Below are 27057 nucleotides of genomic sequence, written 5' to 3' on the forward strand. Positions count from 1 at the left end.
TATTCACCCGAATCGAGTTCCCATTTAGTAAAAGCAACATGGGGTTTTTCTTGTGTTTTTGCTCCAATAGTATTAATTTTAGTTTCTCTTTGTTTACTATTGTTCCGTGATCCTTTGTTCCACGCGGATGTTATTGACAGCTTTGATCAACGAAGCGGGAAGGCCGTTGGCTGGTAGCCACTGCATCCTATTTGAATTTTGAGTTGCTTTCACCCTGGATCGCCTTCTTTGAATGTTTTGTTTTCTCTGGTCGAATGCACAGCATCAAATTATAGCCTCGTCGAGATCCTTGTGAAGCTGTTTTGGAGATGAAATTAACATGAATTGTCTTGTGGAAATATTAAATACATCTAGCTGGTGTTGACGGTTATAATGTTGGAGCAACCGTTGAAGACGATCGCGACTTTTGGGTGAAAGAATTTATTCGATGGCTTTACGCCGCAAGTTATCGGGATCACCAGTTGAGGTATGAACTTTTTTTTTCAGTCCATTCCGCAAATAGTTTCTTTCAAAAGTGAAATATTGTGGGAGATTTGAGAGTCATAAACAGTGTGCACATTACAAAATAATTATTTTCTCCCTGAGTGTCAAATATTCACACGCTAGGACATGAACTATATAGCTTGCAGGTTCGTGAAAAATTCAAAATATTTTCCTTTCAACTCCAGCTGTTTTTTTAATTTAATGATGTTATCGCCACATAAAGTGAAATCAATTATTTATTGCGCGATGTTTTGTTAACGAAGTCTGACCTTGAGCCGGGTAAATTAATGATGCGCGTGGATGCATGAGAAAGACTAAAAATATCCAAAGAGAGCCAAATTTACTTCCGATCGTAATAGCGTGATTTTACTTCTTACTTTGAAACTAAATCGACTATAAGGCTTATAAATAATGCTCGAATGCTTAAAAATTTCTTTGTGCAAGTATTAATTCGGCGTAGAGTAAATAATTAGTGAGTGTATTATAAAATACATGTTTCGTAGCAGACAAAACTAATCCGTCATCAAACAAACGTTATCTGTGTAGATGGACAAGTATTCTAGACTAGAAAAGCATTAAAGGGAAGTTATTCTCTAAAATAAACCAATCTTGGGCAGTATTTAATAATGGCTTTGCTTTTGAACACAGTCTTGTAAGTATTTTTTAAGTATTATATTTGTAAGTATTACTGTATATAATAGACAATATTATCAATTTGATAATATTTGATAATATTTTTGGTACGTCTGAAAAACATGACACTCCCTTAAATTAATGCACATTTCACTGTATACATGTTTATTTGTATTTGCATCTCTTCTTAATTACCCCACTAATCATGTGCAACAAAATACTCAAATCTGATTGGCTATCAACTGCCCTGATTTCAGCTTTAATATTACAATTTATTAGGACAGTATGTGTCATGCCTTAGTAATTGCTAGCAAAAAAAAATGGGATTTCTTCTGTTTTGGTTTAAAAAAGAGCCTTATATTTCACAAATTTTGGGATCGTTCTAGGAAACTGCCCACCTACCCCTCCCCCACTTTTCACTTTAATAAGGCAAAATGTTGGCTTAGGGGAGGGGTAGCTGGGCAGTTTCCCAGAAATGTAAAATGATCCAAATTTTGTTAAAGTTATGATTAATTGGTGACAGAACTTCGTGTCGTCCAATTCGGACTATAATCATACTTGTGATTAAACAAATTGGAATCCTGCGTCACTCGTGTGATTACAGACCAAATTGGACTCCACTGAGTCCTGTTACCATTACAAACTCTCTGATTCGTATACCCTATCCCAGAGAAAACTGCTTGAAAACTGCACCCTTCACAGCGGCACATACCTGTATTGCTAGCCCATATATGGCAGTATCCCCGGGGGTTTATCATCTCCTGCCCTTCAAATTATTAATTGCTTTTAGTTTCAAATCAGCAGCGTTTGAGTCTCAGATAAAACCACAGGGTTCAGAGGAGATGTGTTTGTCGTTGGAAACAAAGATGGGTTATTTTGATTGAGTTACAGTTCGTTACACATTTAACAATTTTGTTAAAGTTATGGTTAATTGCAGGTCACAAAACTTCGTTACAGTTACTTACATGTGCAAAAAATCAGCACAGCACCATTCATTTTCACTATGCTTGCAATGAACTTGTGGACGCTACAATTTACCAATGTGTAAACACATCATTACCACCAAAGGTTGGCACTGGTGCCCCAACCTTTTTGGGGTGCTAACTACCAGCAGAGCAGAGTCTCAGCATCTCTTATCAAGGCAGGTTGCCAGAAAAGGGATGCATTTTATCAATTTTGCTGAGGTTACAATTTGTACAACCGAGATGCATGAGCAGCCCGCAAAGAAAGTAGTGTCCGATAGCCTGGGGCTAGTGGATTTTGTTATTGGGCTAATAAATTCTGTTTTTAACTTGCCCGATGGGCAAGTGATGTTTTTTGAGGAATTCGAATAACAGAAGAACTGTGAAATCAATTCTGCCAGTCAGAACGTTTTTGGGGCTAGTTGAAATGACATCCGGGCTAGTGAATGCTAGCTTCGGTTTGCCCGAATGGCAAGCTGTAAAAATGATTTTCTTTGCACCCTGATGTGTTGTTTTTATGGAGGCTGCTAATTCACCAATGAAAGTCAAAGAAGAATCATGGACTTGCAAGATCAAACGAGGCCAAAGCCTCTGTACTTCTCTGATGGGGACATCTCTGTTAATAATAATGGTGTTGTACCTTTAATCATTTTCATAGTTATTGAAAAATTCTAAAAAATAAATAGTTAATTAAGTTGGCAAAAGTTCTGTCAAGAGTTTTCATTTATATAATGGTAACACCAAATTTCAAATTTTTGTTAGAGTCACTCGCATGACAAAAATCTTAAGCTGCCACACATGTACCCTGGACTTGGTACTGCCTCTCTCCAAAGTAATAAACAGATCTAGCATGGATTCATTTGCAGCATAATTTCATATAAAGTTACCACATTTGTCCTCTGGTATATTTTTTCCTTTTTAGCTCAAATACAATAAATGTCCTGGCAACAAGCAAGTTGAATGATCTTCCCCATGCATGCATATATGCAGTCTCAGTTTCTCGCAAAGTTTATTACAGCTAACTGGTAACATTCTTTTCTTTTAATCCATCATACTTAGGTGTACAAAGCCTGGTTGAATTGCTGCATATTGGAATATGGTGACTCAACCAAGATCAACGATCTGGCTGAGGGCTTAAAAGATGGGATTGTGCTATGCCAGCTGATAAAATTAACTACAGGAAAGGAGATTGATCAAAGTCAACTGGTATTAATTAACTTTTCATTTTGTAGTTATATTGTGCTAAATGCCTACTTTTCAAACTTAAGTGAATATTACAAGTGCCGTTGTAGGTACAGTGGAATCAAACCCTGTTAACCCTGTCACCATATCAAATTTCCGGCTCAAAATAATTCATGTCTTGAGAGCCATAAGTCACTTAGTAGAGGTGGTTACATATGGAAGTTTGGCTGTAGTTGTATTATACATGTATTCAAAAAAGAAAATTATAATATTTACAAATTATTAAATTATTGAGTGTTTCTTTGGGCATCATAGCATTTCACTGAAGTTTTGGTTTCCCCATTCAGGTTAAAGATGAACATGTATCAGAGAGTACACACTTAGTGCAACTTGTTATAGATTACATGAAAAGTAAAGGAATTGATGTCTTGTGCCAAGCTGAAGGTAAAACTTTTATCTTTTAAGTGCTTTTAATGTGGTGGATAGGCACAAAATTCTGAAGCTCTTAACTTTTTTATTTGCAGTCTCACCGTAAATCCTCTATTAAGCCCCCCCCCCCTCTCAAATAAGCCCCCTCCCTCTAATAAACTTCCCCCCCTTTTCAGGGGAAGAAAGTTAATAAGGCCCCCTCTTTGTTAAGCCCCCCCTCCTCCCCTCCCCTATTTCGTCTTTACTAATAAATGATAGACTGTATTAATCAACCACTACTGCAAAACTTCGTGTAGACTGATCCGGGATGGTTTACTTACCAACTAGAAGATCGGATTTGACTCTGATCCTCGGTTGCATGACCTTAAACTTCTTGTACTTGAGATTTTCCACTTTGTTTTCTAGTTCTTTATGGAGAACTGATACCATCGTTGTTTCTAAATTAAATAAGCCCCCCCTCTCAAATAAGCCCCCATCTCTATTAACATCCCCCCCCCCCTCTCAAATGGGCGTGAAATAAATAAACCCCCCAGGGGGCTTAGAGGATTTACGGTACATAATTATTATACAATGTAATGAAGGTTTGTGAGAGAAGAATTCGGTCGGCTTTTGATGAATCATCAGCTTTATGTTCTCTATGAATTGTGGGCCTTTAAGTGCACTGAGACCTCAGACAGTAGACCTACAGACATGTACTGTCTGGTAGAACATACAGTAGACAGCAGACCTCATGGGTACTCTATAACTGACTGCAGGTTAACACTGCATACTGTACCTTAGACTGCAGACCTTGATCAAAAGCTATATACAATGTAGAACTTTGACTGCAGAACTCAACCTGCAGACCTTACACTGCAGATGTCAGTCTGCAGACTAAAGGCTGCAGAACTCAGACTGTAGACCTCAGTGCTCATTGGCTGCAAAACTCAGGCTGCAGAACCCAACCTGCAGACCTCAGAATGCAGAACTCAGACTGCGGACCTCATAGTCAGCAGAACTCGACCTGCAGACTTCAGACTGCAGACTTAAGACCATAGACTTCACACTGCCAACTGGTGACTTTGTGGTTGATATTTGGAGAGATTAAGAATCACATTTAAAATGTTAAGTAAAAGGGTGATGGTGTACATGGGCCAAAGGTCCAAATGCCTAGGAGTATTGCTACTCCCCCTGGATGGGGTGCTAGTCCATCATAGGCTTACCCCCAGCAGTATGTCACCGGGTAATCAGGTACCCATTTTAAATACACTGGGTGAAGGGAGACATAGTGGAGTAGAGTCCCCTGCATAAGGGAACAATGCCACAAAAAAGTGTTCGGTGCAAATGTCAATAAGTACCAAGTGACCAAGTTTTCGGTTCTTGCATGCTAGTGGAGCCACATATAGCAAAGAAAATTAATTTTGGTTATTCATCCATCTGAGAAATTTTGGTTGTCACGTGACCATAATTATGTCCTTCTGTCTGTTCACCTGACTGTCCTCATGGACACCACAGAGAAACCAATGTGAAATCTCCCTTTATCTAGCTAGTGTAGGAGCCTGCAACCTGATTTTGCACATCCATCATGTTGTGATCAATTGACAGCTGTCAAAACAGGGTTTATGCTGACCAGTATTGCAAGACTGTATTATGGGCTCAGGTGTTGACCCATTTAGGCTGGGTGGTTCTTTTTTTTATTATCCGCTGACAAGTTACATTTTACTAGTTTTCAACTGATCGCAGGCTCAGGCTCAGGTTTTTTTCTTTTTTTTTTCTTTAATTTTCATCTTTTCACTCTTTCTTTTTCTTTTTTTTGGTCTCAGACGTTTCAAGTGGGAAGCTCAAATTTATCCTGGACATCCTGTGGCTTATCATCTTACATTTTGAAATTCACAGTGCAAGTTAGTACATGTTCTACAGTGCAACCTCTATTCAGGGGACACCCTCATGACCGAGGGAAGTGCCCCCCCCGAACAGAGGTTGGGCTGGGTTTTTTAATAATCAACCAACAAAAAAAATTATTCTGCCTTAAGAAAACTTATGCAGGCATTAATTCAACCAGCTAGATAATGTACAAAAAGTCATGGTTAACTTTGTTGACTCTGTGATTTTGTGTTGAATTCCTACAAGTACAGTACATGGATTTATGTGAGATGGGCTGTGTATACAACACTCGTTGTGGTCAGGTACATTTTGAGAGCTAAGACACTTCCCCTAAACCCTGAATGGAGGTTAGTCCCATTCTCCTGAATATAGATGTCCCTTCAATACAGGTGTTCCAAAGGAGAGGTTCCAGAATGCCTTGCAACCTCAGTATTCCGTACATTACATACATTTTACCCCTGGCTATTTATAAGTTGTGGTAGGCAGCAGAGTTAGTTCTGCCTACACTACTCATCCTTACTGTGCAAACCTTTGCAGATGGCGAAATCTGATTATTATAAATTTACTAAAAGTGCACTCGTACAGAATACAGTTTTGCACTTAGTGAAGCTAAGTCTAGTAAATTTTTCGTGGTCCTTAATTCTTAGATCGTGCAGCGTATCAGAGGACAGTCAATTTAGGCAAGAGGTTCCTTTTAGAATGGTGCCTTACAGAAATTCCAAGCTCTGCGATTGACCCAAGAGGACCATTTTTGGACTTGTAAGTCAAGAGGTTTTTTTAGTTCAGTTAAAGGAGCTGTCTCACGGCTGTCTACTTGATTTTGTTATTCGTTCCAATTACAGCCGTCCTTATTAGCTATGGAACTTGAAAAAATTACCTGCAAATGGCAAAATCAGAGCATCGTGTCAAACATTTTGTCTCCAGACCATTAATGTAATTATCAAACGTTACAAAGAACAAAACTAAACTTAGAAAAAAAGTTTTAGACTAAAACCACGGTCGCAATCCGTTTCAGCGAGGCCCTATCCACACGTATCCGTCTTTTTTTTCCGTTTGTAAAAATATTCGCTTCCACACGTAACGTATTCGAATCACACGAAAACGCATATTATACGATCGAAATACGAGAGCTTCACTTGCGGAGCAAACGTAATTCTCGTAGTATTTTCTCAATTAAACGCCCCTGGCGTTTAATTCAAAAATTGGTCTTGTGAACCCTGCGTTTGTTTTAATCTGCAGTTTGTTCTGGCCTCCTGTTTCTAGAGAAAACTTAGAAAATTAAGACACCATGAATCGTATTTGAAAAACTCCGTTTTCGTCCGTCCACTCGTAAACGAGAAGCAGGTGTTTTCAAAAATCCTCACCCTGGAGTGCGCTTTCGGTGACCGTTTTCACCGGATACGTGTAGATGGAAGGCCAAACCGGAGAAAAAAAATCTCCGGTGCCTACTTTTGTCATTTATACCTTCTTTTGTAGTTTGGATGAGGTACTTCTGTTTCACTCAATTTCATGACAGTTCCACGGTTCGAATTTTGATAAACGTCTTGACACAGCTCCTTTTAATGTTTCATTTGCTGTTGAAGTCTGACAGACGATTTTTTTCTTAAGTTTACGTGAATATTTTTTTGACTCTACATGCATTTGCCACTGTTAAGTTTGGTCCTTGGTTATTTTTACCACTGGCAATTGCACAATTGAAATAAATAAATACCTTTTAAAAAAAAAATCCGGATATTTACGGTTTTTTTCGCCCGTCTTCACGTAGCATTACAATCAAGATAGATCTAGATCAATCTATTGTGATCCCGGTTCGTGGACCGTGATTGAAGTTCGTGACTGTTCTAGTGTGCTAACAATAGGAACAGTACAATACACACTTGACAACTGACAGCAAACTTATCAGATTACTTGTATTCGTGATTAACGGTGGTTTTTTTTTTAATAAAGCGGTTTAAAAAAACCCAGAACCATCCAAACATTGTGTATTTCCCGTTCGTGTTGTATTTCCCCCGGTATTATGACAGGGAATTTTAATACATGTACATTAGTCTACCTTGTCCGGATAGCGTTTCATTTTCAGTATAAGCGCTTGATAGAGAACACAATTAGAACTGATTCCGTTTTCTTATCACTACGTTGCGTGATTTTCTGTTTGACGGTAACAAATGAAGCGGAAAATCGACCAGTACTTCACTGAAAAGTAAGGCTGTCTAGCTATACAGTTTAGTTTCCTCTGTCACTTTTAAAGTCAATCAGTTCTTTTAATATAGCAAGGGTAGACCGAAACAGTAATCTGTAGCTTGATAAGGTGATAAAACCGTTTCGTCATAAAACTCAGATCTGCAACAGGACTTAGCAAAAAAATGTGAAAAGAAAGAAAGACGGTCTGAAATTTGCTAGCCGAGAGTTTGTCTAGGGTCAGGACGTTACAAAAACTTGGCCAAGAGGTGTTATAGATCGCATTAAGGAAATCGCGTCCTTTAGAAATACTAGAAAGAGCGTCTTTTTCCTTACGGAGAATCAGAATCTCTGCAATTTATTTATCCAGAGAAGAGTTTAAGAATCGGTCTGGAAACAGACTATTTTGAGTTTGGCTCCAGTAGCCTGGCTGCATTGCTCTCATACTAGCGCTCTAGATCAGTGAACACGTCGTTAGGTGAACGCGATTTTATTAAAATGCATATAATTTTTGATATTTACAAGCGTGTTCTTTTTAAAGTTGCTAATACACTCAGAACGTCTTAGCAAACTGAATTTTTTATGCAAAGTAAATATTTTTAGTCTTCAGGACGGCGTCTTGCTTACCAAGCTTATCGCGAAATATTGTCCAGTGGATGGAGTTGACCCAAGTGATTTGCAGGTATTGAAAATAAAGTGGAACCTCCAGTAAGCGGCCACCCTCGGGGTGGGTAAGTGCCCGCTTAATGGAGGCTGGCCGCTCAACAGAGGTTCTTTATAAATCCGCGTAATCTTTAGCAGAAACATTACTTCATTTTGAAACAAACTCGCGACGGGAGCAGCATTACTGGTCCACAATCGGTCTTCACCTTCTATCTCGTTATTTATTTTCCTTCATCATATTCTTAGAATAAATCCAAATTAAGTGTATCATGCGCTTGATGGCCGCCGCTCAATAGAGGTGAAAACTATGGAAGAACTCTTTTTGGGACGACAAAAAGGTGGCCGTGGCCGCTTAATAGAGGTTAAGTTTACTAAATTCCCCATTCTTTTCTACAATTATTTCGGGGCTTTGGTTACTGACCGCTTAACAGAAGGAGGCCGCTTAATGTAAGCTCAACTGTAACTTATGCTTTAGAGACATGTACTCTGGCTCACCTCCCCTACTCTCTGTTTGATATCTCGATTTTAGGGTACCTGTGCTCAAACAGATGAACAATGTGCAAAAACATTGTTTGATATTCAATTTGTTTATTTTTTAAGGCAATAGACAAGAGCACCCTCCTCAAGGTTTTGATGGCTGCTGAGGATCAACTTGGTATTCCAAGTGTAATACTCAGGTACAATACCTTATGAGACCACAGGATACTTAAGCGTTTCAGAGGCTATTCCTTTTAATGCAATAAAAGCGAAATAATTTTCTGTCCGTTTGAGTCTTTCTTTGGCGCACTAGAAACTGGAATCGACATTAGAGACCCGAAAAAATTACGCACGGTGTAAATCCACCCTTGGCAACTTTTGTGATCATTTAATTTAGAACGCAAGATTTTTGCTATGATTTCCCACTTTTTTGTATATATTTTTGTTTTGTTTTTTTGTTTTTGTTTTTTTTGCTAGCCGTGAAAAGAGAGCAACTGTTCTGTTAGCCGATGGTGCCGGTACTGTCCAATTACGGCTTAATATATAGATTTAGCCAGGGCTAAAGCGAAGCTCTGGTTAATAATACCTGTAAACAAAAAAAAAATCGTGTAATGCTGAACGGGGACGACAATGAAAATGGCTTCAAGACTAAGAGATCTAATTAGCAAAAAAACAAATTGCACGTGCAGCACACTTTTCCTTCTAATTAGCAAAAAACAAATTTTCACGTACAGCACGCTTTTTTGTCTTTCCCTTGCCTTTGTTTTGCCCGACTGCAACGCTGTTTTGTACGACTAAAACTTCAAACTTCCGAGTTACAAATTATTTTTGTGGAGGAATTGTCCTATGTGCTTACCCAATATGTTGTTTCCTGTGTTCATGTTCGCTTTTATTTTTCACTGCCGCTCATTTTCACCTTGCGGGCCGCTAGCATTTCTCATTTTCTCGCCGCCGCTTTGAATTTCCATGTTTTCCTTCCTACGAAATTCTTCTCCTTTTGTTTTCAATAACTCGCTCCAGCTCTTTCTTTGTTATCTAGTACGTTAGTGTAAGCATAAAAAATAACGCCGAAAAAGACACGACTTTGTTGTTGTTTTTTCTTTCTAAAAGTCCGGGCGGCCATGTGATTTCTTTGCATTTGGGTTGCCATACCTGTTGATTGAGTTATTTTCTTTTGGTATTCCTGTGGTGCGGGCGGACGGTCGCTCGCTCGGTGTACGGTCACGTGATTACCAAAATTTTCTCAGAAGGGTAGATTACCACATTTCCTTAGCTATGGGACTTCGCGCCGCACGTGGAGCTCCGCTATTAAGCATGACGTGAACTGTCCAATTAGTGAGGCGTAGCGTGTACTGCAGTCCCATTACGTCTTTGGCCTATCAATGCAGAAATCAGGGCGGAAATTAGACAAAAAAGAATTTTGTGATAGTTCGACAGTACCTCTCTCGACTAGTATCTCGCTGTCTTCTCAAGATGACGCCTTCTTTAGGTCACAGGTCTCGTGACGGGAGACTAAACAGCGCGGACTCGACCTGGTAGCCTTGTCATATTACTCCTCTACTCTGTGAACTTCAGTGGTTACCAGTAGAGTTGTGTATAGATCTTAAGATACTTCTTATCACATTCAAGATACTTTAGGGGTTAAGCTCGGAGCTATCTTAAAAATTTAGTTTCAATCTTGCCTGCTTCACATTCAGTACCAACTGCGTCGAAACGATAATTTTATATTTCTAGAAAGTCCGCGGTTCAAGGAAAATTACTATGGGGTCCAATCGATCGTTTATGGTAGCAGCCCCAGTCACCTGTGGAATAGCCTTCCTTTGTCAGTAGACCAGACTGTTTACAGTCCTCACGAAAAAAATAGGGGACTGTGAACAGTCTAACAACAGACCAGCTGAGAACATTGACTCTTTTAAGCGTTTACTCAAGACTTATTTATTTTCTAAGGCATTTTGTTAAGATTTTAAGTACAGTTTTATGACATATATGTATATCAATTATCTTTTTTTTTTTCTGTTATTTGTTTTACTTTTTTAATCGCTTTTAAATATACACCCCTGTAGATATATTTTTATCCTGAAAGATTAGTCTATAGTTTTATTAATTATCATCGTAATTTTTCATTGTAATGCGCTTTTGATTATTTTTCTAGAAAGAGCGCACTATAAATGATTAATGTTGTTGTTGTTGTTCAGTGTTGTTACTGTTGCCGTTAAGGACATCTGATAAACATGTGATGGTATGTTACTCTTCTAGTTCGTCTGGTATTTTGGACGATGATACATTTGACGAGTACGCAGTGGTGATTTATATGGCTGTGTTACGACGGAAGGTGAGTTCTTACAATTGACTAGTGTAGATACTTCTACTTTGGCGCCCAACCCAATTCCTTTGGAATAGGGTCAGTCCATTTAATACACAGTCACACATACCTTCGGCGTTGACGAAGGACTTCGAAATTTTCCTCCATCAGAAAAATGCTTTTTCCCCAAAAGCCCTCAGAAAAATTCATTGATGAACATATATCCCCTCAGAAAATTTTCCGTAAGAGTCTAATAGCTTTATATATTTTTTCTTTTCTACTTGTTACCCGCAGAAAATCTGGCCTTTAGTCTTACGACCTTCAGAAATTATTTATTTAGCTTTTTTGCTGCTTCTCAGAAAATCTGGTCTTCAGTCCTACAACATTTAGAAATTGCTTGTTTTTATATGCATCTTCATCTTGCATCTTATCTGGTAAACCACTCACAAGAGACATTTCGTTTAACACTGATTTACTTAACATTTGTTTAGAGCCGATGTCGTGTCGAGTTGTGACTGTTTAGCAATACCTCTCAACATTTTTGAGAAATGATGCGATACTTGGGCCTTGTGAGGAGTTTAAACTCTTTCAAGGGACCGAGTATTAAAGGCAAACTTTTTTTATGATCGATGTTTTCCTTCTAACATTTTGCCATAATTATGCATGAAACTACAGAAACTGGAATTTGTGTTTGTTTTCGTTTCAAGTCTGTTTGCAGGTTATCGTTTGTTCTGAAATGCGTGAGTATTCAAGGCAAACTTTCTTATGATCGATGTTTTCCTTCAAACATTTTTGGTATAATTATAAAACTACAGAAATTGTAATTTGTGTTTGTGTTCGTTTCAAGTCTGTTTGCAGGACTTAGGTTATTATATGTTCTGAAATGCGTCACAGCGCCACCCCCCTCTAAAGAGACAATATTGCCTTTCTAATGTGATTTACGCTATCAAATAGGAGATTACATTATACAAATTAAAACATGCGTTCGGTTTTTAGGAGTAAGCATAATTATTGATAATTGATATCCGACATTATCTATGTCTGGTAATGACTACGTACACTATATATTGAAAAAACGTTTTCGCTTTCATAAAAGTATGAACCATGAACGACGAGGCTTAAAGGATTCATGGGTATGTTTTTTTATTAGCCGAAATTTCAAAAAGAAAAGCTTACATTATCACGAGCTTCGCATGCGGATGAAAAACACTGTAGTTTACTTTAGGCATGCCGTCCTTTATTTAAATCTTCCCAGAAAACCTTTACGTCTCATCTTATGATTTTAAAGTGTACGTTGGCGATGTTTCCATGCTCAGTAACTAGACAGATCTCTTTGAAGAGAAACGTGTGTCCAGAGGTGAAGTTGTCGGCTTGTCGCCAAGAAAACTGGAAACAGTTTGAACCTTGTTCAAACTCGTGAAGCTCGTGCCTAAGCGTTTGTAATAAGAACTTTGAATTTTGCAATGTTGATAATTTTCTACCAATTAATCCATTATAAGGTCTCATCATTCCTTGTTTATATTTTTCATGCGATGACACTTTTTTCAATGAGCTGTACATAGCAACGTCTGACCGAATCTTAAGAACCGTATTTGTTGTGATAAAGAATTGAAAAAAAGAGCAGATTGTGGAAGTCATTACTCGTAATCTATGGCGATAAAATACAGCCATTGAAAGTGGATATTCCTGAGCACAGTGGTCCTTCGAGCCAGGTACTATGTCAGGCTAGCGAAGACCGACCAAGATTGTCAGTTGAAGTTGCTGGTAGAGAAGGTCGTTCCCTATGACAGGAAAAAGAAGGAGATCGAAAAGAAGCAAAAAAAATCTGAGCGGGTCATAGAAGTTCTGGAAAAAAGTTACTGATTTCTTTTACTTGGATGATGGAACCGCGAACTGTTGTGCATACCAAGCGCCGCTATGGGAACTTTCCGGTCTCTTTGGCCAAACATGCCCAGGAAAACTGTCAGAAAATTCAGGAATGTAATCGATTTTCTATGCGTTTTAAATGCCAGGGTTACCGAGTGTATAAATGGGAGTGTATAAAGATGCTTTTTTATATCAAAAGTGACTGAGAACGGCAGTGATCTGTCTCAGTATAAGCAGTTTTCCAGTTAAGTCTTACTGCTCGTAAATTCTACGTTTTGCCCGACCAGAAAGATGCCAAACCTAGAACGATTAGTCCTAGCAGTTTGAGCCGATGTATATGTAAGCGCGACGAGCGAGTTGCGTTACAAACAGCATAGGCATGTATAGTAATCCACTGAAAGGTCGACCCTTACAGGGTCAGGTTTTTTTTTTTTCGATGCTGAAAGTCGTCGCCCGTTCATCACTTCTCCTAATACCGCTCGTTGAACGCAGCGTTCTGTTAGGCAGGATTGGCGGCGAATCAGCGCCTTTGGACAGCGCTCTATGGAGACGTCTTTACCAGTTGTTGCCCAGGTGAGTCCCGTAGAGACCAAAAGATTGAAGAAAATCCAAAGAGAGGCGCATGTAGTTTCCAGAATGTCTAGCATCCATAGCGGCCATATAGAATTGGCTATACCTTTTTTTAAGGTAAGTGTTGTCCCAATTTAGCGGTTCTGTGGCTCTCCGTTGCGTGTAAGGGATGTGACGAATTAGAAATAGGTGTTGTAGTGGGTGCAGACCATCTGTTAAATTTTCAATACTGCGGAATGTATGATCATGGGAAAAACCTGATGAGCCGGAAGCAGTGGAAGGAGAATAACGATGGATTCTCTCGGGCCGTGCAAAACCAAACATGCAACGCCGTTCAATCAACATGTGTAAAAGTCTCCCTCAGTTTGAATGTACTTGACTTGAAGGTTTACAGCAAATTCCTTAAATGGCGGACTTATAAAGGCTGATTTTAAACCGCTTTTTGGCAAAGTTCAGGTGGAGGTCAGTGAAAGAATTTCGTCTGACGAGATTTACATCACCAAGCTGCCATCATTCGAAGAAAGGCCGCAACAACCAAGGTAAGAATTGTTTGCGATGATGCCTCCTCGAACGAGAAAATCGTCAGGTACGTCTCTGAATGATTGCTTTCACATGAATGGGATCGTCGCTATATCGGTTACGGTCAACTACCATTAATGAATGCACCCAAACGACGACTGGGTGTTCATGTCACGTCCTTAATTTATTTGTGCCTGGAAGCTAGCTAGCTACAAGCTAGCTGCCCGTAGTGTCGGGAATTCCGTATAAGTGAGGTGCTAGATGCAAGTCAAGAGTTGACGATATTGTACGGAATGCTACATGCCGCGATTTCGTGAAAATAGGATGTAGGATGACGCATGTGTACATGTGTGAGGCAGTCAAAGGATGCTTTTCTCAATGTCAATATGGACAAGAGTAAACAGGGGCGCACTCTTGTGTTTCGAGGACTCCTTGGACTTGTCAAGGACCGTGATTTATCTATTTTGACGTGTTGTTTTCGACATAAATTTACAATCTGTTTTCGTTCATGCAACATAAAATTGAGACATTACATAACAAGTTCCACCAAAGTTGACACTGAATTCGTAAGGAAATTGATATAGTCATTTGATGTTGCTTGATGATTTCGTGAGGGAAGGTGTAACCTCAAAAGAAGTTAGGGTTCTGTATGAAACAACCTGCACTTGAATGTCGAGGGGATTCCGGGAATAGGGAACGTTGATAGTTTGAGAGATAAAGTCCCAACCGATTCAGATGACAGAGAAGAGGACGACTGCTACGCAAAAACCTCCTGGCATATGTCATCGGGGATTTAAGACCGAAAGGTATCGGGTGTATTGTGGGGCGTATTGTGGGATTTTGGCCAAGAGACAAGAATTCTTGATTTAGCCGTAATTGCAAATCGTGATGAAGATCTACCGACAATTGTTGGGACTATAGGACCGTTAACGATAGGCATTGTTTTGAAGCCTCGTGTCTTCATTAGACATTAACGCCTGTTTGCATGGAAGTGGGGGACCCCGGATAAGTGAGGTAATATGTTAACGTGAAAACGTGATCAGATTAAAATGAGAGACCAGATTTAAATTTGAAAAACGTGATCAAATTAAAATGAGAGATTATATGAACAGGCGGGTTACCCCATCTAAGCGGGTTACCTCACCAACCTGGGTTGCCCACCTCCATGTAAACATGCCCTTACAAAACGCGGCGGTAAGAAAGCAATAATTTATTATTAATGAAGATGAGAAAAGAGCTGACTGTTACTGCTCTTTGGGAAGAAATTACAGTACTTGTAAAAGGTAAAATAACAGTTTCGTGACAAAAAATACGTCTCTGGAGGGTTATTTTCAAAGTTACAAAGAATAGAGACAAACTTTGAAAAACTGTCAAGCTTAAGAGTACGCATGCCACGGCATTTATCCCTTCTAACCTTTTAGTTTGCGCATCCGTGCCTTTTTTTTGTTTTTCGCTTTGTTATTTAAACCTTCCTTTTATATGATAAGCCGTTATTCAATTAGCGAAGGAATTGTTAGATGCAAGAAGCGCTTATAGAACACTGAGGGGCACCCAACGAGAATATAGTCCAAAACCACTTAAACATAGCATTGGTATTTTAGTATTTAAACGGTAGATATGGGCATATTTTTATCCTTTAAAAATTTTTCATCTGTTTGGATTTCCTAGCTGAAAGCCTAGTGATCCGAAAATTGTAGGGATCAAAACTTACCTTTTCGAAAATTCTAGGTGACCCTTTAAGGGTAAAAACCCGTTAAGACTGTGCAATTATACCATTTGTTAGATGCTCGAAAATTCTAGGAGAGGCAGGCAAGCAAGAAATTTTACAACAAATTTTCCGGAAATTCTAGATCTCAAATCTTCTTCCGAAAATATATTTTCCGAAAATGGACGTAGAATTACAGATGATGGCAAAGTAACCACTGAATTCAAGAATCGACAAGAATGTCCGGTAAGAATTATCTGTGGTGTCTTGCCGGATTCTGAATTCAAGGCTGTGGATTCCGGATTCCTTGAGGTGAATTCCGGATTCCACCATCAGCAAAAATTTCCTGAATTCCGGAATCCGGAGTACCTTGTCCTTACATGGGGCGAGTGGTACCTTACATGGGGCGAGTGGTACCTCTCTGTAAGCTGGAAAAGTGTCGAAGCCCGCTAATTTTCTTTTTCTTACCGCCTGCAGATTTCTGCTATGAAAGGCGAGGAACCAATGAAAGGTGGAACAAAACAGGAGCAGTCACCTTCCAAACCGAGAAATCACGCAAATGGGGAAGCGGTACAAAACTATTCCCCTAGCAAATTTCCGCATAATAAATCAACGCTGGATAATTCACCCCGTAAGTAAATCTTATGATGATTGCGAGAATATTCTTAAGAAACCGGCATTTCAGTCATGCAAAAAATATATACATATAAAAAATCCCTTCTGTTTTCTTCATTTACCCTAGATTTCCAGGATTAAAAAAATCAGATTTCGTAAACAACGTAGGGTGATCGAAAATGTGGCCTTGTAAATACCCGTGACCTGTGACATACACGTAACCGAAGCTGTACTAAGGAATAGTTACGTGAAAAATCGTTGTGATCTTTGTAATTTGTGTTTATTTATTGTTTTTGGACAGTGTCTCCTCTGGCTCTGAGGAATCTCGTTGATCAACACACAAAGTCTCATGCAGCAATTCAAGTAAGTTACATCAAATGTTAGCAATGTACGTTTTCTAAAAAAATGTATTCGATTTGTTTGAGGTCGACACATTGGGTCAGTAATTTAAACGAAGTCTACCTTAGATCCGCGCGGATCTCTGGCCTTTTTTTTCTGGCCTTTTTTTCTCTTAAGCTGATTAAGGGAAGCCGGCAGTTCAGGTTTTCCTGCCCCCGGGTGGCCTCTGTCGATTACAATAACTGAATTGAACCTCCAGATGTCTTCCTTAGTGGTTTTTTTGTAAGAAGACAAATGCTTTTCCACTCCACTTTACATGTTTTAATGTTCACGATAAATGGTGTTGACATAAAAGCGTCCACCAAACTGAAAATGACTTAGACGCGGTTTTGTTAAACACTGGCTAAACTCCGTTTAAATAACTGGCCTATTGTTTTTAACAGTCTCACGCTATTTTTTGATAACCTGGATAATATACTTAGTCAAATCAAATCAAGTCAATTTTTATTTATTTCACACTGAATATTTTAAAAATAAAAAAAATTTGAAAACGGGTCGTCTGCAGAAAAAAAAACACTAAAAAAGATCTCGTATTTATGCGTTTGAGAAAATCTGCTGAAAACCTGAAGAAAGTGCATGTCAATCTGTCCGATGATAACATCAACAACTCTTTAGGCTGCTTGTATTGACTGTGGAAACTGAAAAAAAAGCTTAAATCCGTCCTTAACAGTAACCAACATTAATATATTATGGCTGAATCGGCCAGCGGGTAAGGTGAAGCGAATCTTGCGTTGTGATTGGCCACCCGAGCGGATGCTTTGAAGATGGGCCCATCTTGACTGCTCGAGATTTCCCGCGTTGGTCCCGCAAGAAAAAGTTCTCTTTTTGGCTATATAATAAATCCTTTATTGACCAAGCCCCAGATGGTTGGATATTGGCCTCGTACTTTTTTGCGTTTTCATTGACCTCGACCTCGAGTCGGTCAATAAAAACGCAAAAAAGAACTTGGCCAATATCCGGCCATCTTGACCTAACGCTTGGTCAATACGCTCAAGAAACTACTGCTGCTACTGTGGCGATTAAACAGTAAAATACAAGACACAACTTTTTACAATACAGGAAAGTATGGCTCATACGCTTCTAATGAGTTGTCTTTTTTTGTCACGCTCGAGAAATTTATTTATGGCACTAAAGCTGTTCCCTGTTTTTGCATAATAATCAACACCTGTTGAACGCACTGCTCGCTAGCTTTGATTTGAATGGTCACACTTATAGAATTCATCCAGAGACTAAAAAGTTAGAGCCCTTGTTGATTGAAATAACCGGTGCCAGTGGAAGATACTGCCCGCTTTAAAAATTTTGTCACTGCATAGTCACGTTTTTTTATGAGTAAGAGAAACACGCACCGTTTGCGATGTAGTTAGCATAATCATTGACGTCTCAGTAAGTCACGTTTCGGGCCTTGTTCTTAAACTTGGAACATAGGTGCGCTTTTCTTGGAACGATAAACAGCGCTGCAGGAAAGGCTTGTTGTAGGTTTTATTTAACTGTGCAGGAGAGAGGGTTTTGAAAGACTAAGAGTTACCTTCCTTGAAGCGTAAGTAGCAGTAAGAGGGTGGTGATTGTTTAGAAGGGCGAGGGAGTCAGTAAACAAAATGTTATCTTGTCCAAACGATCGACCCATGCGACCCCTCAATCAGGTGGAAATGAAGTTAGATATAAATTTATGCGATCTGTGACTAGTCATATGCAAGCATGTTGCAACAGTCAACTTCCTATACAACCTGTTAAATCTATTGTTACGCACTTTTTGAGGAAGGGAAAATGCTGTCTTTTTTGAACGAGAAAACCCCTCCGGCCAATTCTGTTCTGGAAGTTTTACGCAAATTAACAGCCTTTGTTTTTCGATCATTCTTGTGGTTTTCTATCCAGTCTGTTCATGTGTGAAATATTTTTGTTTCCTCTGTTAACGAATCTCCGATTTGCAAAATTGAACCTAAACATTTCGCAGCGAGAAAGTAACTGGCATCATCAGAAAGTGTCTTTGGTGTGAATCGCAAATGTTTTCCCACAGTTAGCGTTATGTTTTAAGCCACTTAATTCTAAAGAAATCGTCTTTTCTTTGTTTCACTTCCGAAACGCTCCACTGCAAACCTGTGCAATTTCAATAAAATTAATATCGACCATTCTTCGAGCTGTTAAGGCTATTTTGCTTTTGAAAACAAAAGGCTTGCTACTTTTAGTAAGCGCTCTGAGTGATGCTGAAAAATAGATGCTGATTTAAGTTCTTGTTATTGACCAGTCTCCGCAAATTAGGTAAGCATTTAATAGTTAACTGACTTTTCGCCTAGTTTTTGAGAAAAAAAAGATTGCAATCTTTACTTTTGCAAATGCAAACTTTGTCTTAATTTAGATCCACCTTTTAAACCTGTGAGCGAGATCCATATTTCCCTTCTGTCGTAGCCATGTATACAGCAGTGAGATATTTTGTAACAGTACACCATTTATTATACCTTCTACCCTTATATATATGTTTCTATAGTTCCCCGTTCGACTTTAGAACGAAAGTAGCAGTTAACTTGTTCCCTGCCGATGTAAATGAAGTGTGCAAGGTTATGCAGGTAGACAAAATGTTAAGTTTTGGCCATAGGGGCTTCAGCTTTGAACAGTGCTACTTTTCCCGTCTGCTTTTGCCTCCTATACCTGGGGGGACTAATCCTTAAGTATGGCTGTTCTATTTAAAGCTGTTAAATAGTATCATACAATAACGCCATATCTCCTGAAATGAGCGATTCATTTGGATTGTTGCTATTTTTATATCTAACTTAGAGCCAAAAAGGCCAGGTTGAAATGTTAGGGATCTTTACGTTATCCTTTTCACAAAAAAAATTACCCGGTTAAAACGTTGTGAATTGAGAAAGTGTTGGTTTTTCGAATTTTCGCGAAAGACGTGAACTGTTTCAAGGCGGAACGTAATGTACTAGATATTTCGCGTGTGAAGGGCCAATTTGTCAAAAGCTTCCAAAATATTTGCCCTTCCACTATGTATATATTAATCACGTAATAAAATAAGGTTAAGTGTGAAATAACTATTGAATACTTTGTGTTCTTTGAACTGCGCTTTTTTTCCCTTTGTGGGAACCAGTATTGGGATAAAGAAAACGTTCCGTGACTGTGCTGAGCGTAGATAGCGTGTAGTTGTAACAAATTCGAAAGAAACTGCGTTCCATGACGCAAAGACATCAAAACACCATTATAAATTGGTCTGTTTTATTCTACGTGGGGGGACTTGGCTACCAATATTACTTGATTTGCGTGTTGACTATTTAATCTGATCCCCAAGGATTGTGTCTTTTGATTTTCATTTCGTTAAAAGTGCTCCTTTCATCTTAAAGGCCTTACAAGAACGAATACAGGCAGGGACAAACCAGGCTACAACACCACGGCTTCAAAAGGTAACTGATAAGCATTTTTTTAATCCTTGTAGTGGTCTGATAATGTGGAAAAATTCGCGAAAAGATCGAAATATCTTTCTTTAAAATGGTATGAAACAAACACCTGTATCCAAAAGTTCTCCTTAAGCGATTTTATTTGAATGGTAACACCATGGGATTTCTACATATCTGAAACTTATAGTGAAGTATCATCTCGCCTTAACTTGATCTAGGAGCCCGAAGGGCTGAAAGTTTCATTGTGAAATAAGCGTGAAACTTACTGCCAAAAGAGTCTTAAAGAAAATTTTTGGAACAAAATTATATCTGTCTATTTTAGCCAAGAGAGGTTTAATTCTATCATTTAAAGCATCTCGATTAGCATTTCAAAGTCGACGTAAAATTAAAACGACCTTTTCATGTGTCTTTGTTTGACTCTATACGCGAGGCTCACCTACATTTGATCTGCTGATAGGTAACCGTGATTAATTTTGATCCTAACACTTACAAAGTGATTCAATATCAAAATTCATCTTTAAGTAATGTACTGCATAAAGCCTCTTGAAATTTAGTCTCTATTAAATTTTACTGGGAATATCCTTTGATTCCGTTTGAAAGGAAGGGCTATTAAAAACTGGCTAATTTCTTAAGGAAATGGCGTACCACGCGAATATACATCAAATATCTTCAAGTTTCATCCGAAAAAAAATATACGCTGAGCATAGTCTTATTTCTACGCTTCATAAATCACGCTTTCTCACCAACAGCCTCCTCGCTGTAGACGAGGCCTAAATTCACCGGTCCAGAGACTAGTTCAATTCAGTACAGTCACTTTGTGCAAAGCAATCTGGGTTAACCGCTTACGAATTTGAGGGCAAGAATTGAACGGCAACTGAAAACTAATATCATTACAACAGAGACTTTCCATTCTTTACATTGCGGTAGTTCACTTACATAGCGCTGTTTTTGTGATACTTTACTAGATGGCCCCACCCCTCCCCTCTCATTGCTCTTATCGCTGCTGTTAACCAGCAACAAGCATCATTGAAAATAATATATAAAAAGAGTATTTACGACAAATTTAACTTTACCATAGAGACTCTAAGAATGGTTGCATTGATTTGCATGCGCTACTTCAAAATGAACTGAACTTCATTATAACTTGCTTAAATATCGCAATAGCGTATTATAGTGATCTTTCAAGACGTTAAAATTCTCGAGCCATCAATCAGCCACCAAGCTGTTTTTCTCCCTGTAACTCGCACTTTTTCCGATGTCGAAGATCTAAACCATTAGAACAGGCTAGAATATCACAAAACCAGCCTTGTCATTACTTATTCTTAAGCCATCAGATGGCAGTTTTCTTTATGCGTAATTACAGGTGTGGTTCTTTTTTCATTAATATCTTTTCAATCCTTATAAAGAAGCTTAAATTAAATTGATCTTCACTTCCCGTCGCCAATAGTTTAGTACGCAAAATGCCGGCGAGAAGCGTCAATTCAAATTATTGCAATGAAATAGACTATATCAAATAAAGTGTGATACAAATATTGGTTCTTGGTTGAACTGAATATCTTTTGTTAACGGGTCAAATGGACTTAACGTAATTACCTATTTGTTCCTTATACACGGAATCACGCTATCCTTTACGGTCGTTAGAAATGTAAGTCGGCAATTTTTTTTCTCCATGATACAGAGCCATGTAAGGCCTTTTTGTAGCCTTTCCTCTTTTGGGCCGCACTTTTGTTTTCTTTGATGCTTTTTTCAAGTGTCCATCTCATGTCGTTCAAAAGTAATGCTATGTAGCTTTATTTAAAAGAGTTTTATTCCAGCCGATTATTTAGCGGTTGGGTTTAAAAGCTGTCTACATGTTGAAATGATTAGAAATATGGGCAAATATTTACCCTACAGGTTGTTTTCGTTGTTCCTTACTGAATGAGTTTTTTTGCCTTAATTTTCAGAAACTTCCGCAGAAGCTGTTAATTGAGGATATGGCGCCTGCTCCCACCGAGGGTGTGACTACCCCATCTATGATACAGCAGGCTGTCCCCACAAAGACGGCGGAAAGTTTTCCAGTTAGTGTGGTTCCACCGGATCATAACGACAATTACGTCACAGTTAATGGCGAGGAACTTTTCACTCTCCCGCCAGTCGATGGCGGAATTTACACGAGTGTTGATCAGCAGTTTCTTGAGCTGATGTTGGATGCGGTGCAGAAGGGATTCATGCCTCCTGAACTAGCAACAGCCAAGACCTGGCTAAATAATGATTCGGCATCAGAAGTGGATCTAAACGGTTCAGCACCTTCCCCTGTAATGGACATTAATGGAACAAATGATGAAGAAATAGAGGGAATAGTAGCAGATGCTTTCGATGATCAAAGGCCACCTTCGTTGGCCAGCACTGAACCAATATCACTAGCCAATGGTGCATCACATCCCAACCTTAGTCCACCCTTTGTGGATAGCGGTTCGTTGTTGGCCAACGGTGAACCAGGGTCTGTTGATTCTCATCAATCACCGGCTAGTGTGGAAACCATTTCCACTGCTGGAGACCAGACAGTAGCCAGTGCCGAGGCGATGTCTGGTGATGATCCCCAGTCATCGTCCAGTAATGGGCCATCATTACCAGTACATGTTCCTGAGAACGATAATGAAGTTATTTCTGATTCAGAGCAATCAGCCATCTCGACGCCAAGCAAAAAAGTCCAGTTTCTTGGGCTTGACACCGTATTTGGCGAACAAGAAAAAGCCGCAGAAGGGCCTCTGGATATTTCTATCTCCCCGAGCCATTCAACACTTGATTCTCTTGTTACGGAGACCGGTGAGGGCCTGCCACCAATGCATTCCTCCCCGAAAACAACTGTGACTTGGGCGACGTTGGATTCACCGGTAAAGACAACGAGATTAATAGAAAATGACCGTGCAAAAAGTCCATCTCGATCAACAGAGGGCCATTCTGGATTTGAAACAGCTCTTTATGACACGGAGGCAGATGAAAAACACGAGGGTGACCTGGACGATCCGTTTATGGTTTACTTAAACTCAATCGAGCAAACAGCTTTGAAGTTCAAGCTTCAGGTTGAGCAAGCCAAGGTGGACACTCTGGAGACGCTAAAGGAAAAACTAGAACGCGCATATGAAGGGACACCCCTTGAGGACATCCCATATAGATTCCAGGAGAAATTACAAGAAACCATCGCCCAAATTGCGTCAGACGAAGTGCTGAAAAAATATCAAGCTCTTGTATCTCAAGACGAGGAAATGGCTGAAGAGGAAAATGCTATTTTAGAGTGCATGAGAAACGAGCTTGACTCCGTTGCCAGCGAGAACTTCGCGTTACATCAACAGCTTGAGTTGCTGAAAGATTACGAGACACGTTACTATGATCTTAAAGAAAAGTTTGATAGTCTCAGCGATGGAATGGCTACCATAAGGAATGAATACGAGAAGAAGAACGGAGAAAGTGAATTTCTCGCGGAGCGAGTCGAGTCTTTGGAAAAGAGCATTGTGAACTTACGAGTAGAGTACGATAACGAAATTAATGACTTGCAAAACGAGAATCTTCAGCTACAGAAGAGTTGTTTTGAACTGGAAAACAGAAACAAGATTTTGGAGGAGGAAATTGCTGCTTTCTCAGAAGGTTCTGGCGAAAGCCAAACAGAGGACAATGTGAAAGAGCATGCGGGACGCCCCAAACAGAAGCTTGTCCCTGAACAGGAATTGGAGGTGCTGGAACTACGCCTTGAGGAATCAGAGAGACAAAATAGTGCGCTTAGAGCGGCAGCACAGGCAGACCAAGCTATGATTCGGTGCGTTGAAGACAAGAAGGGTGAGCTAGAGAGATCACTTGTAAAAGCACAAGACGACAACAGCAAAGTTCTTCTAGAACTCCATGAAGCCCAACGGCAGATCTCTTCGGACAGAGTAAAGCTCTCCAGCTATCAAGAAGAAGTAGATGCGCTGCAGCGCGAGAACAAACTGTTGAAATCCAGTTTGGAGATCGCCCAGAATGAACTGGAGTATCACATGGAGAAGAAAGACGAAAAGAGCGAACCTTGGAAGAGTAACAAGCGCATGATTTGGCGGGAAATTCGGGAGCTCGAGAAGATCCTAAAAGATGTCCATAAAGAAAAAAGGAACTTAGAGAAAAAGTATGTCACTTTCAAACAGGAGAATGATCAACTGAATAACTCTCTTTCGTTGCACAGTTATTCATCTGCGGAGAATTCCCCGGAGCGCGAAGAAGAAAAAGATGAAAGAGATAGACTAAAGAGTAAGTCATGGCACAGTGCAACAGAGGTCGAAAACAACAAAATCAATGCCATGAACTCTGTCCCTGACGATCATAGTTTTTCATCGCCACCGCGCAAAGTCAAAAGCTGGCTGGACGGTCTCAACACTCCGAATGGTGTGGTAAAGAACGATGATTCCTTTGACCTTGGCACGAAAGAACGGACGCCGGTTCTTTCCAACAGGTTTGTGTCTTTTCTTGTTAAGTTTCCTCATTCTATTTCTGACGTTTATTTGGTTGTTTCTCCCTCTGTGTCCTCGTTAGGGTGTTTTTAAAAGATGCCACGATGGCGACGGCCACGAGAACGGCAAGAAAGCAATAGGCCGTTTAGATAAGCAAAACAACAACCTTGCACGTGCAGCACACTTTTCCGTACATTTCTATGCTGTTACTGCGCGACAAAGAAATTGCCTGATCTCAATCAGCTTGCATAATTTTCTTAGGGATTCAAATCCAGGAGTGTTCGCCTACATTTGACAAATTAAGCGAGTTGGGATAATCGCTTTAAAGTTTCAAAGAACACGAAGTCACTTATAAGTGAGGTTTTTTTCGCCGTCTTCGCTGTCGTGGTATCTTAATTGTAACGGAGCTTTACAGACTGGGATTGCGATATTGTGCCTCAACATGGAAAATTTGATTAGCTTGAAGGAAATGTCTCAAGAGTTAAGACACTTTTGGCGATAATCCAAGCTTCTTTGATAGATGGAATAGTTTACATTATCATAATACCCTGAGTGTGAATGTGTTAACCTTTAAGCCTCAATATTCAAATACAAGTTCTCCAGACAGATCTGCGTACATTTCCATAAAGAATCAGTTGAGAGAATTTAGTAATTGATCACAACACTTTCCCTTTACTGATCATTTTGTTTACCATAACCTTTTCTCTTGGTGATGTATGGATATTGTTAGGAGAAAATATATGTTGCTCACTCTTGGTACTAAAAGGATTAAAGGACAATTCGCAACAACGATTTTTAGCGCAACACAGCATTACAGCATTGTTGCAACATTGTTTCGAATGGTTGCAACATTGTTCCAACACTGCAACGCTGTGTTGCGCTGAAAATTGTCGTTGCTTATCGTCTCGTGTAACATCACCTTTAAACGGCAACAGATCGTGTTAACAATTGAAGCAGATGGAATCCGGGCGTGAAACAGCGTTTCTTTATTAAACTTGACGAATGTCACTGAATTTACTATAAATTAAATAGTTGTCAACGTTCTCGATTTCATTACAGGGTTGTCACTGCATCGAGTGGCTCAAGTCCTCGAAAGGAGGATAATGGACTTCGCAACGAGGTAAGGGAGGACCTTTTTCATCCCCAGAGACCCAAGGGTATGTTGTTGATGAGAGGCAGCTTGGCCGGGCGTTTAGAGCGCTGGACTTGCGGTCAGATTTTTCGTCTAACTGCCCCCTCTTTTACCACCTTTTCTCTCGAATATTTATGTTCCTTTTATGGTGATTCAGTCATTCATTTATTCATTCATTCATTTCTCTTTCTCCCTCAGCTAGAAGAGCTCCGTCACCACGTGGGAAGCTTGGAGGCCGAAAAAGCCGCGATTGTTAAAGAACTCAGTTCACTTCGGTTCAGCCGAATGACCAGATAACGCCATGAACACAGTTCAATTGCTTCTGTGGGATCGCTTAAAAGATTAGAAGGCTCTCTATCTTAGCATTACGTTCGATCAAGTTTGCACGAACGTAGAAATAACCAAGTGAAAATGTACTATCATTTTCAAGATCCGGTCAGAGCACTCTACAACAAACCGTGCGTTACACTAAACCAATGGTAGACGGCAGAAAAATGCGGGTGGTGGATGTCAGTCATTGAAAACAAAGCAGTGCAAGTTGCTAACTAGTCAGAGATACAGCTTGAGTCAATCACGCTACAAGTGTTGTAATGGACGAAATCTTGTTCAGATTGGTTGATCACAGTCATAGTTTTCTCGTTTTATTTACTATTGGACAATTGTTTATCGATGAAAATTTTAAGATCGAACATTTTCTTTGTAAGAAACAATCGTGTTGACAGGAAGACGACAGGTTATCGTAAGCGGAAGACATCAGTGTACAGTAAAAACCGCATATAAAAAAACCTAAGTTAGACATCACGAAGTGTACCCTTGCCCTGATGCTGACCTATACACGAAGAATAGCCCATTTCCGAGTTACAAAAACTCCAGAGAGCTATTCCAGAGCAGGACTAAAGCTACGTTTCACACGGAACCAAGCTAACCTCACGAAAATTTGATCGCCCAGCCGTTCAAAAATTCGAACGCTAAAATCGAGGTCAAACTTTTAGATGGTACGGTCGAAAATTTGACCGCAGCAATGTGAACACCGTAGCCCTCTAAATGTTTGTAAGGAAAGGGCGCGATTGCGTGAATGCGTGCATATTAACTCAGCTGGGAGACGCCAACTTGGATTTGCTTAAGAAGTGCTCTGCGGATAAGCAGATGTTGAAACCTCTGAGAAAAGTTAAAATCCAAACCGGTTAGTCAGTTCCGTGTGAACAGAGCGAAAATATTTTTCAGCCGGTCGAA

The 27057-nt window shown here is 39.6% G+C and overlaps 1 protein-coding gene across 1 annotated transcript; it reads left to right on the forward strand.

Moving 5' to 3' along the window:
• On the forward strand, positions 1–27057 carry LOC140945687 (uncharacterized). Its single transcript, XM_073394719.1, has 14 exons — positions 1–466; positions 3138–3284; positions 3608–3704; positions 5492–5569; positions 6200–6311; positions 8334–8412; positions 8994–9070; positions 11127–11202; positions 16310–16463; positions 16749–16810; positions 20182–20241; positions 22179–24694; positions 25752–25812; positions 26023–27057. Exons 1-14 carry the CDS (start codon positions 428–430, stop codon positions 26119–26121), a joined length of 3657 nt encoding a protein of 1218 aa, XP_073250820.1. The 5' UTR covers positions 1–427; the 3' UTR covers positions 26122–27057.

This window comes from Porites lutea, chromosome 8 (assembly GCF_958299795.1).
Source record: "Porites lutea chromosome 8, jaPorLute2.1, whole genome shotgun sequence".
In the NCBI taxonomy this organism is placed as follows: domain Eukaryota; kingdom Metazoa; phylum Cnidaria; class Anthozoa; order Scleractinia; family Poritidae; genus Porites; species Porites lutea.

Bases quoted from the DNA above. Each gene is read 5' to 3' on its own strand.
- LOC140945687 (XM_073394719.1), top strand. From the start codon at position 428: ATGGCTTTACGCCGCAAGTTATCGGGATCACCAGTTGAG. The intron at 467-3,137 runs GTATGAACTTTT...CATCATACTTAG, and splicing joins TATCGGGATCACCAGTTGAG to GTGTACAAAGCCTGGTTGAA. The intron at 9,071-11,126 runs GTACAATACCTT...TTACTCTTCTAG, and splicing joins ATTCCAAGTGTAATACTCAG to TTCGTCTGGTATTTTGGACG.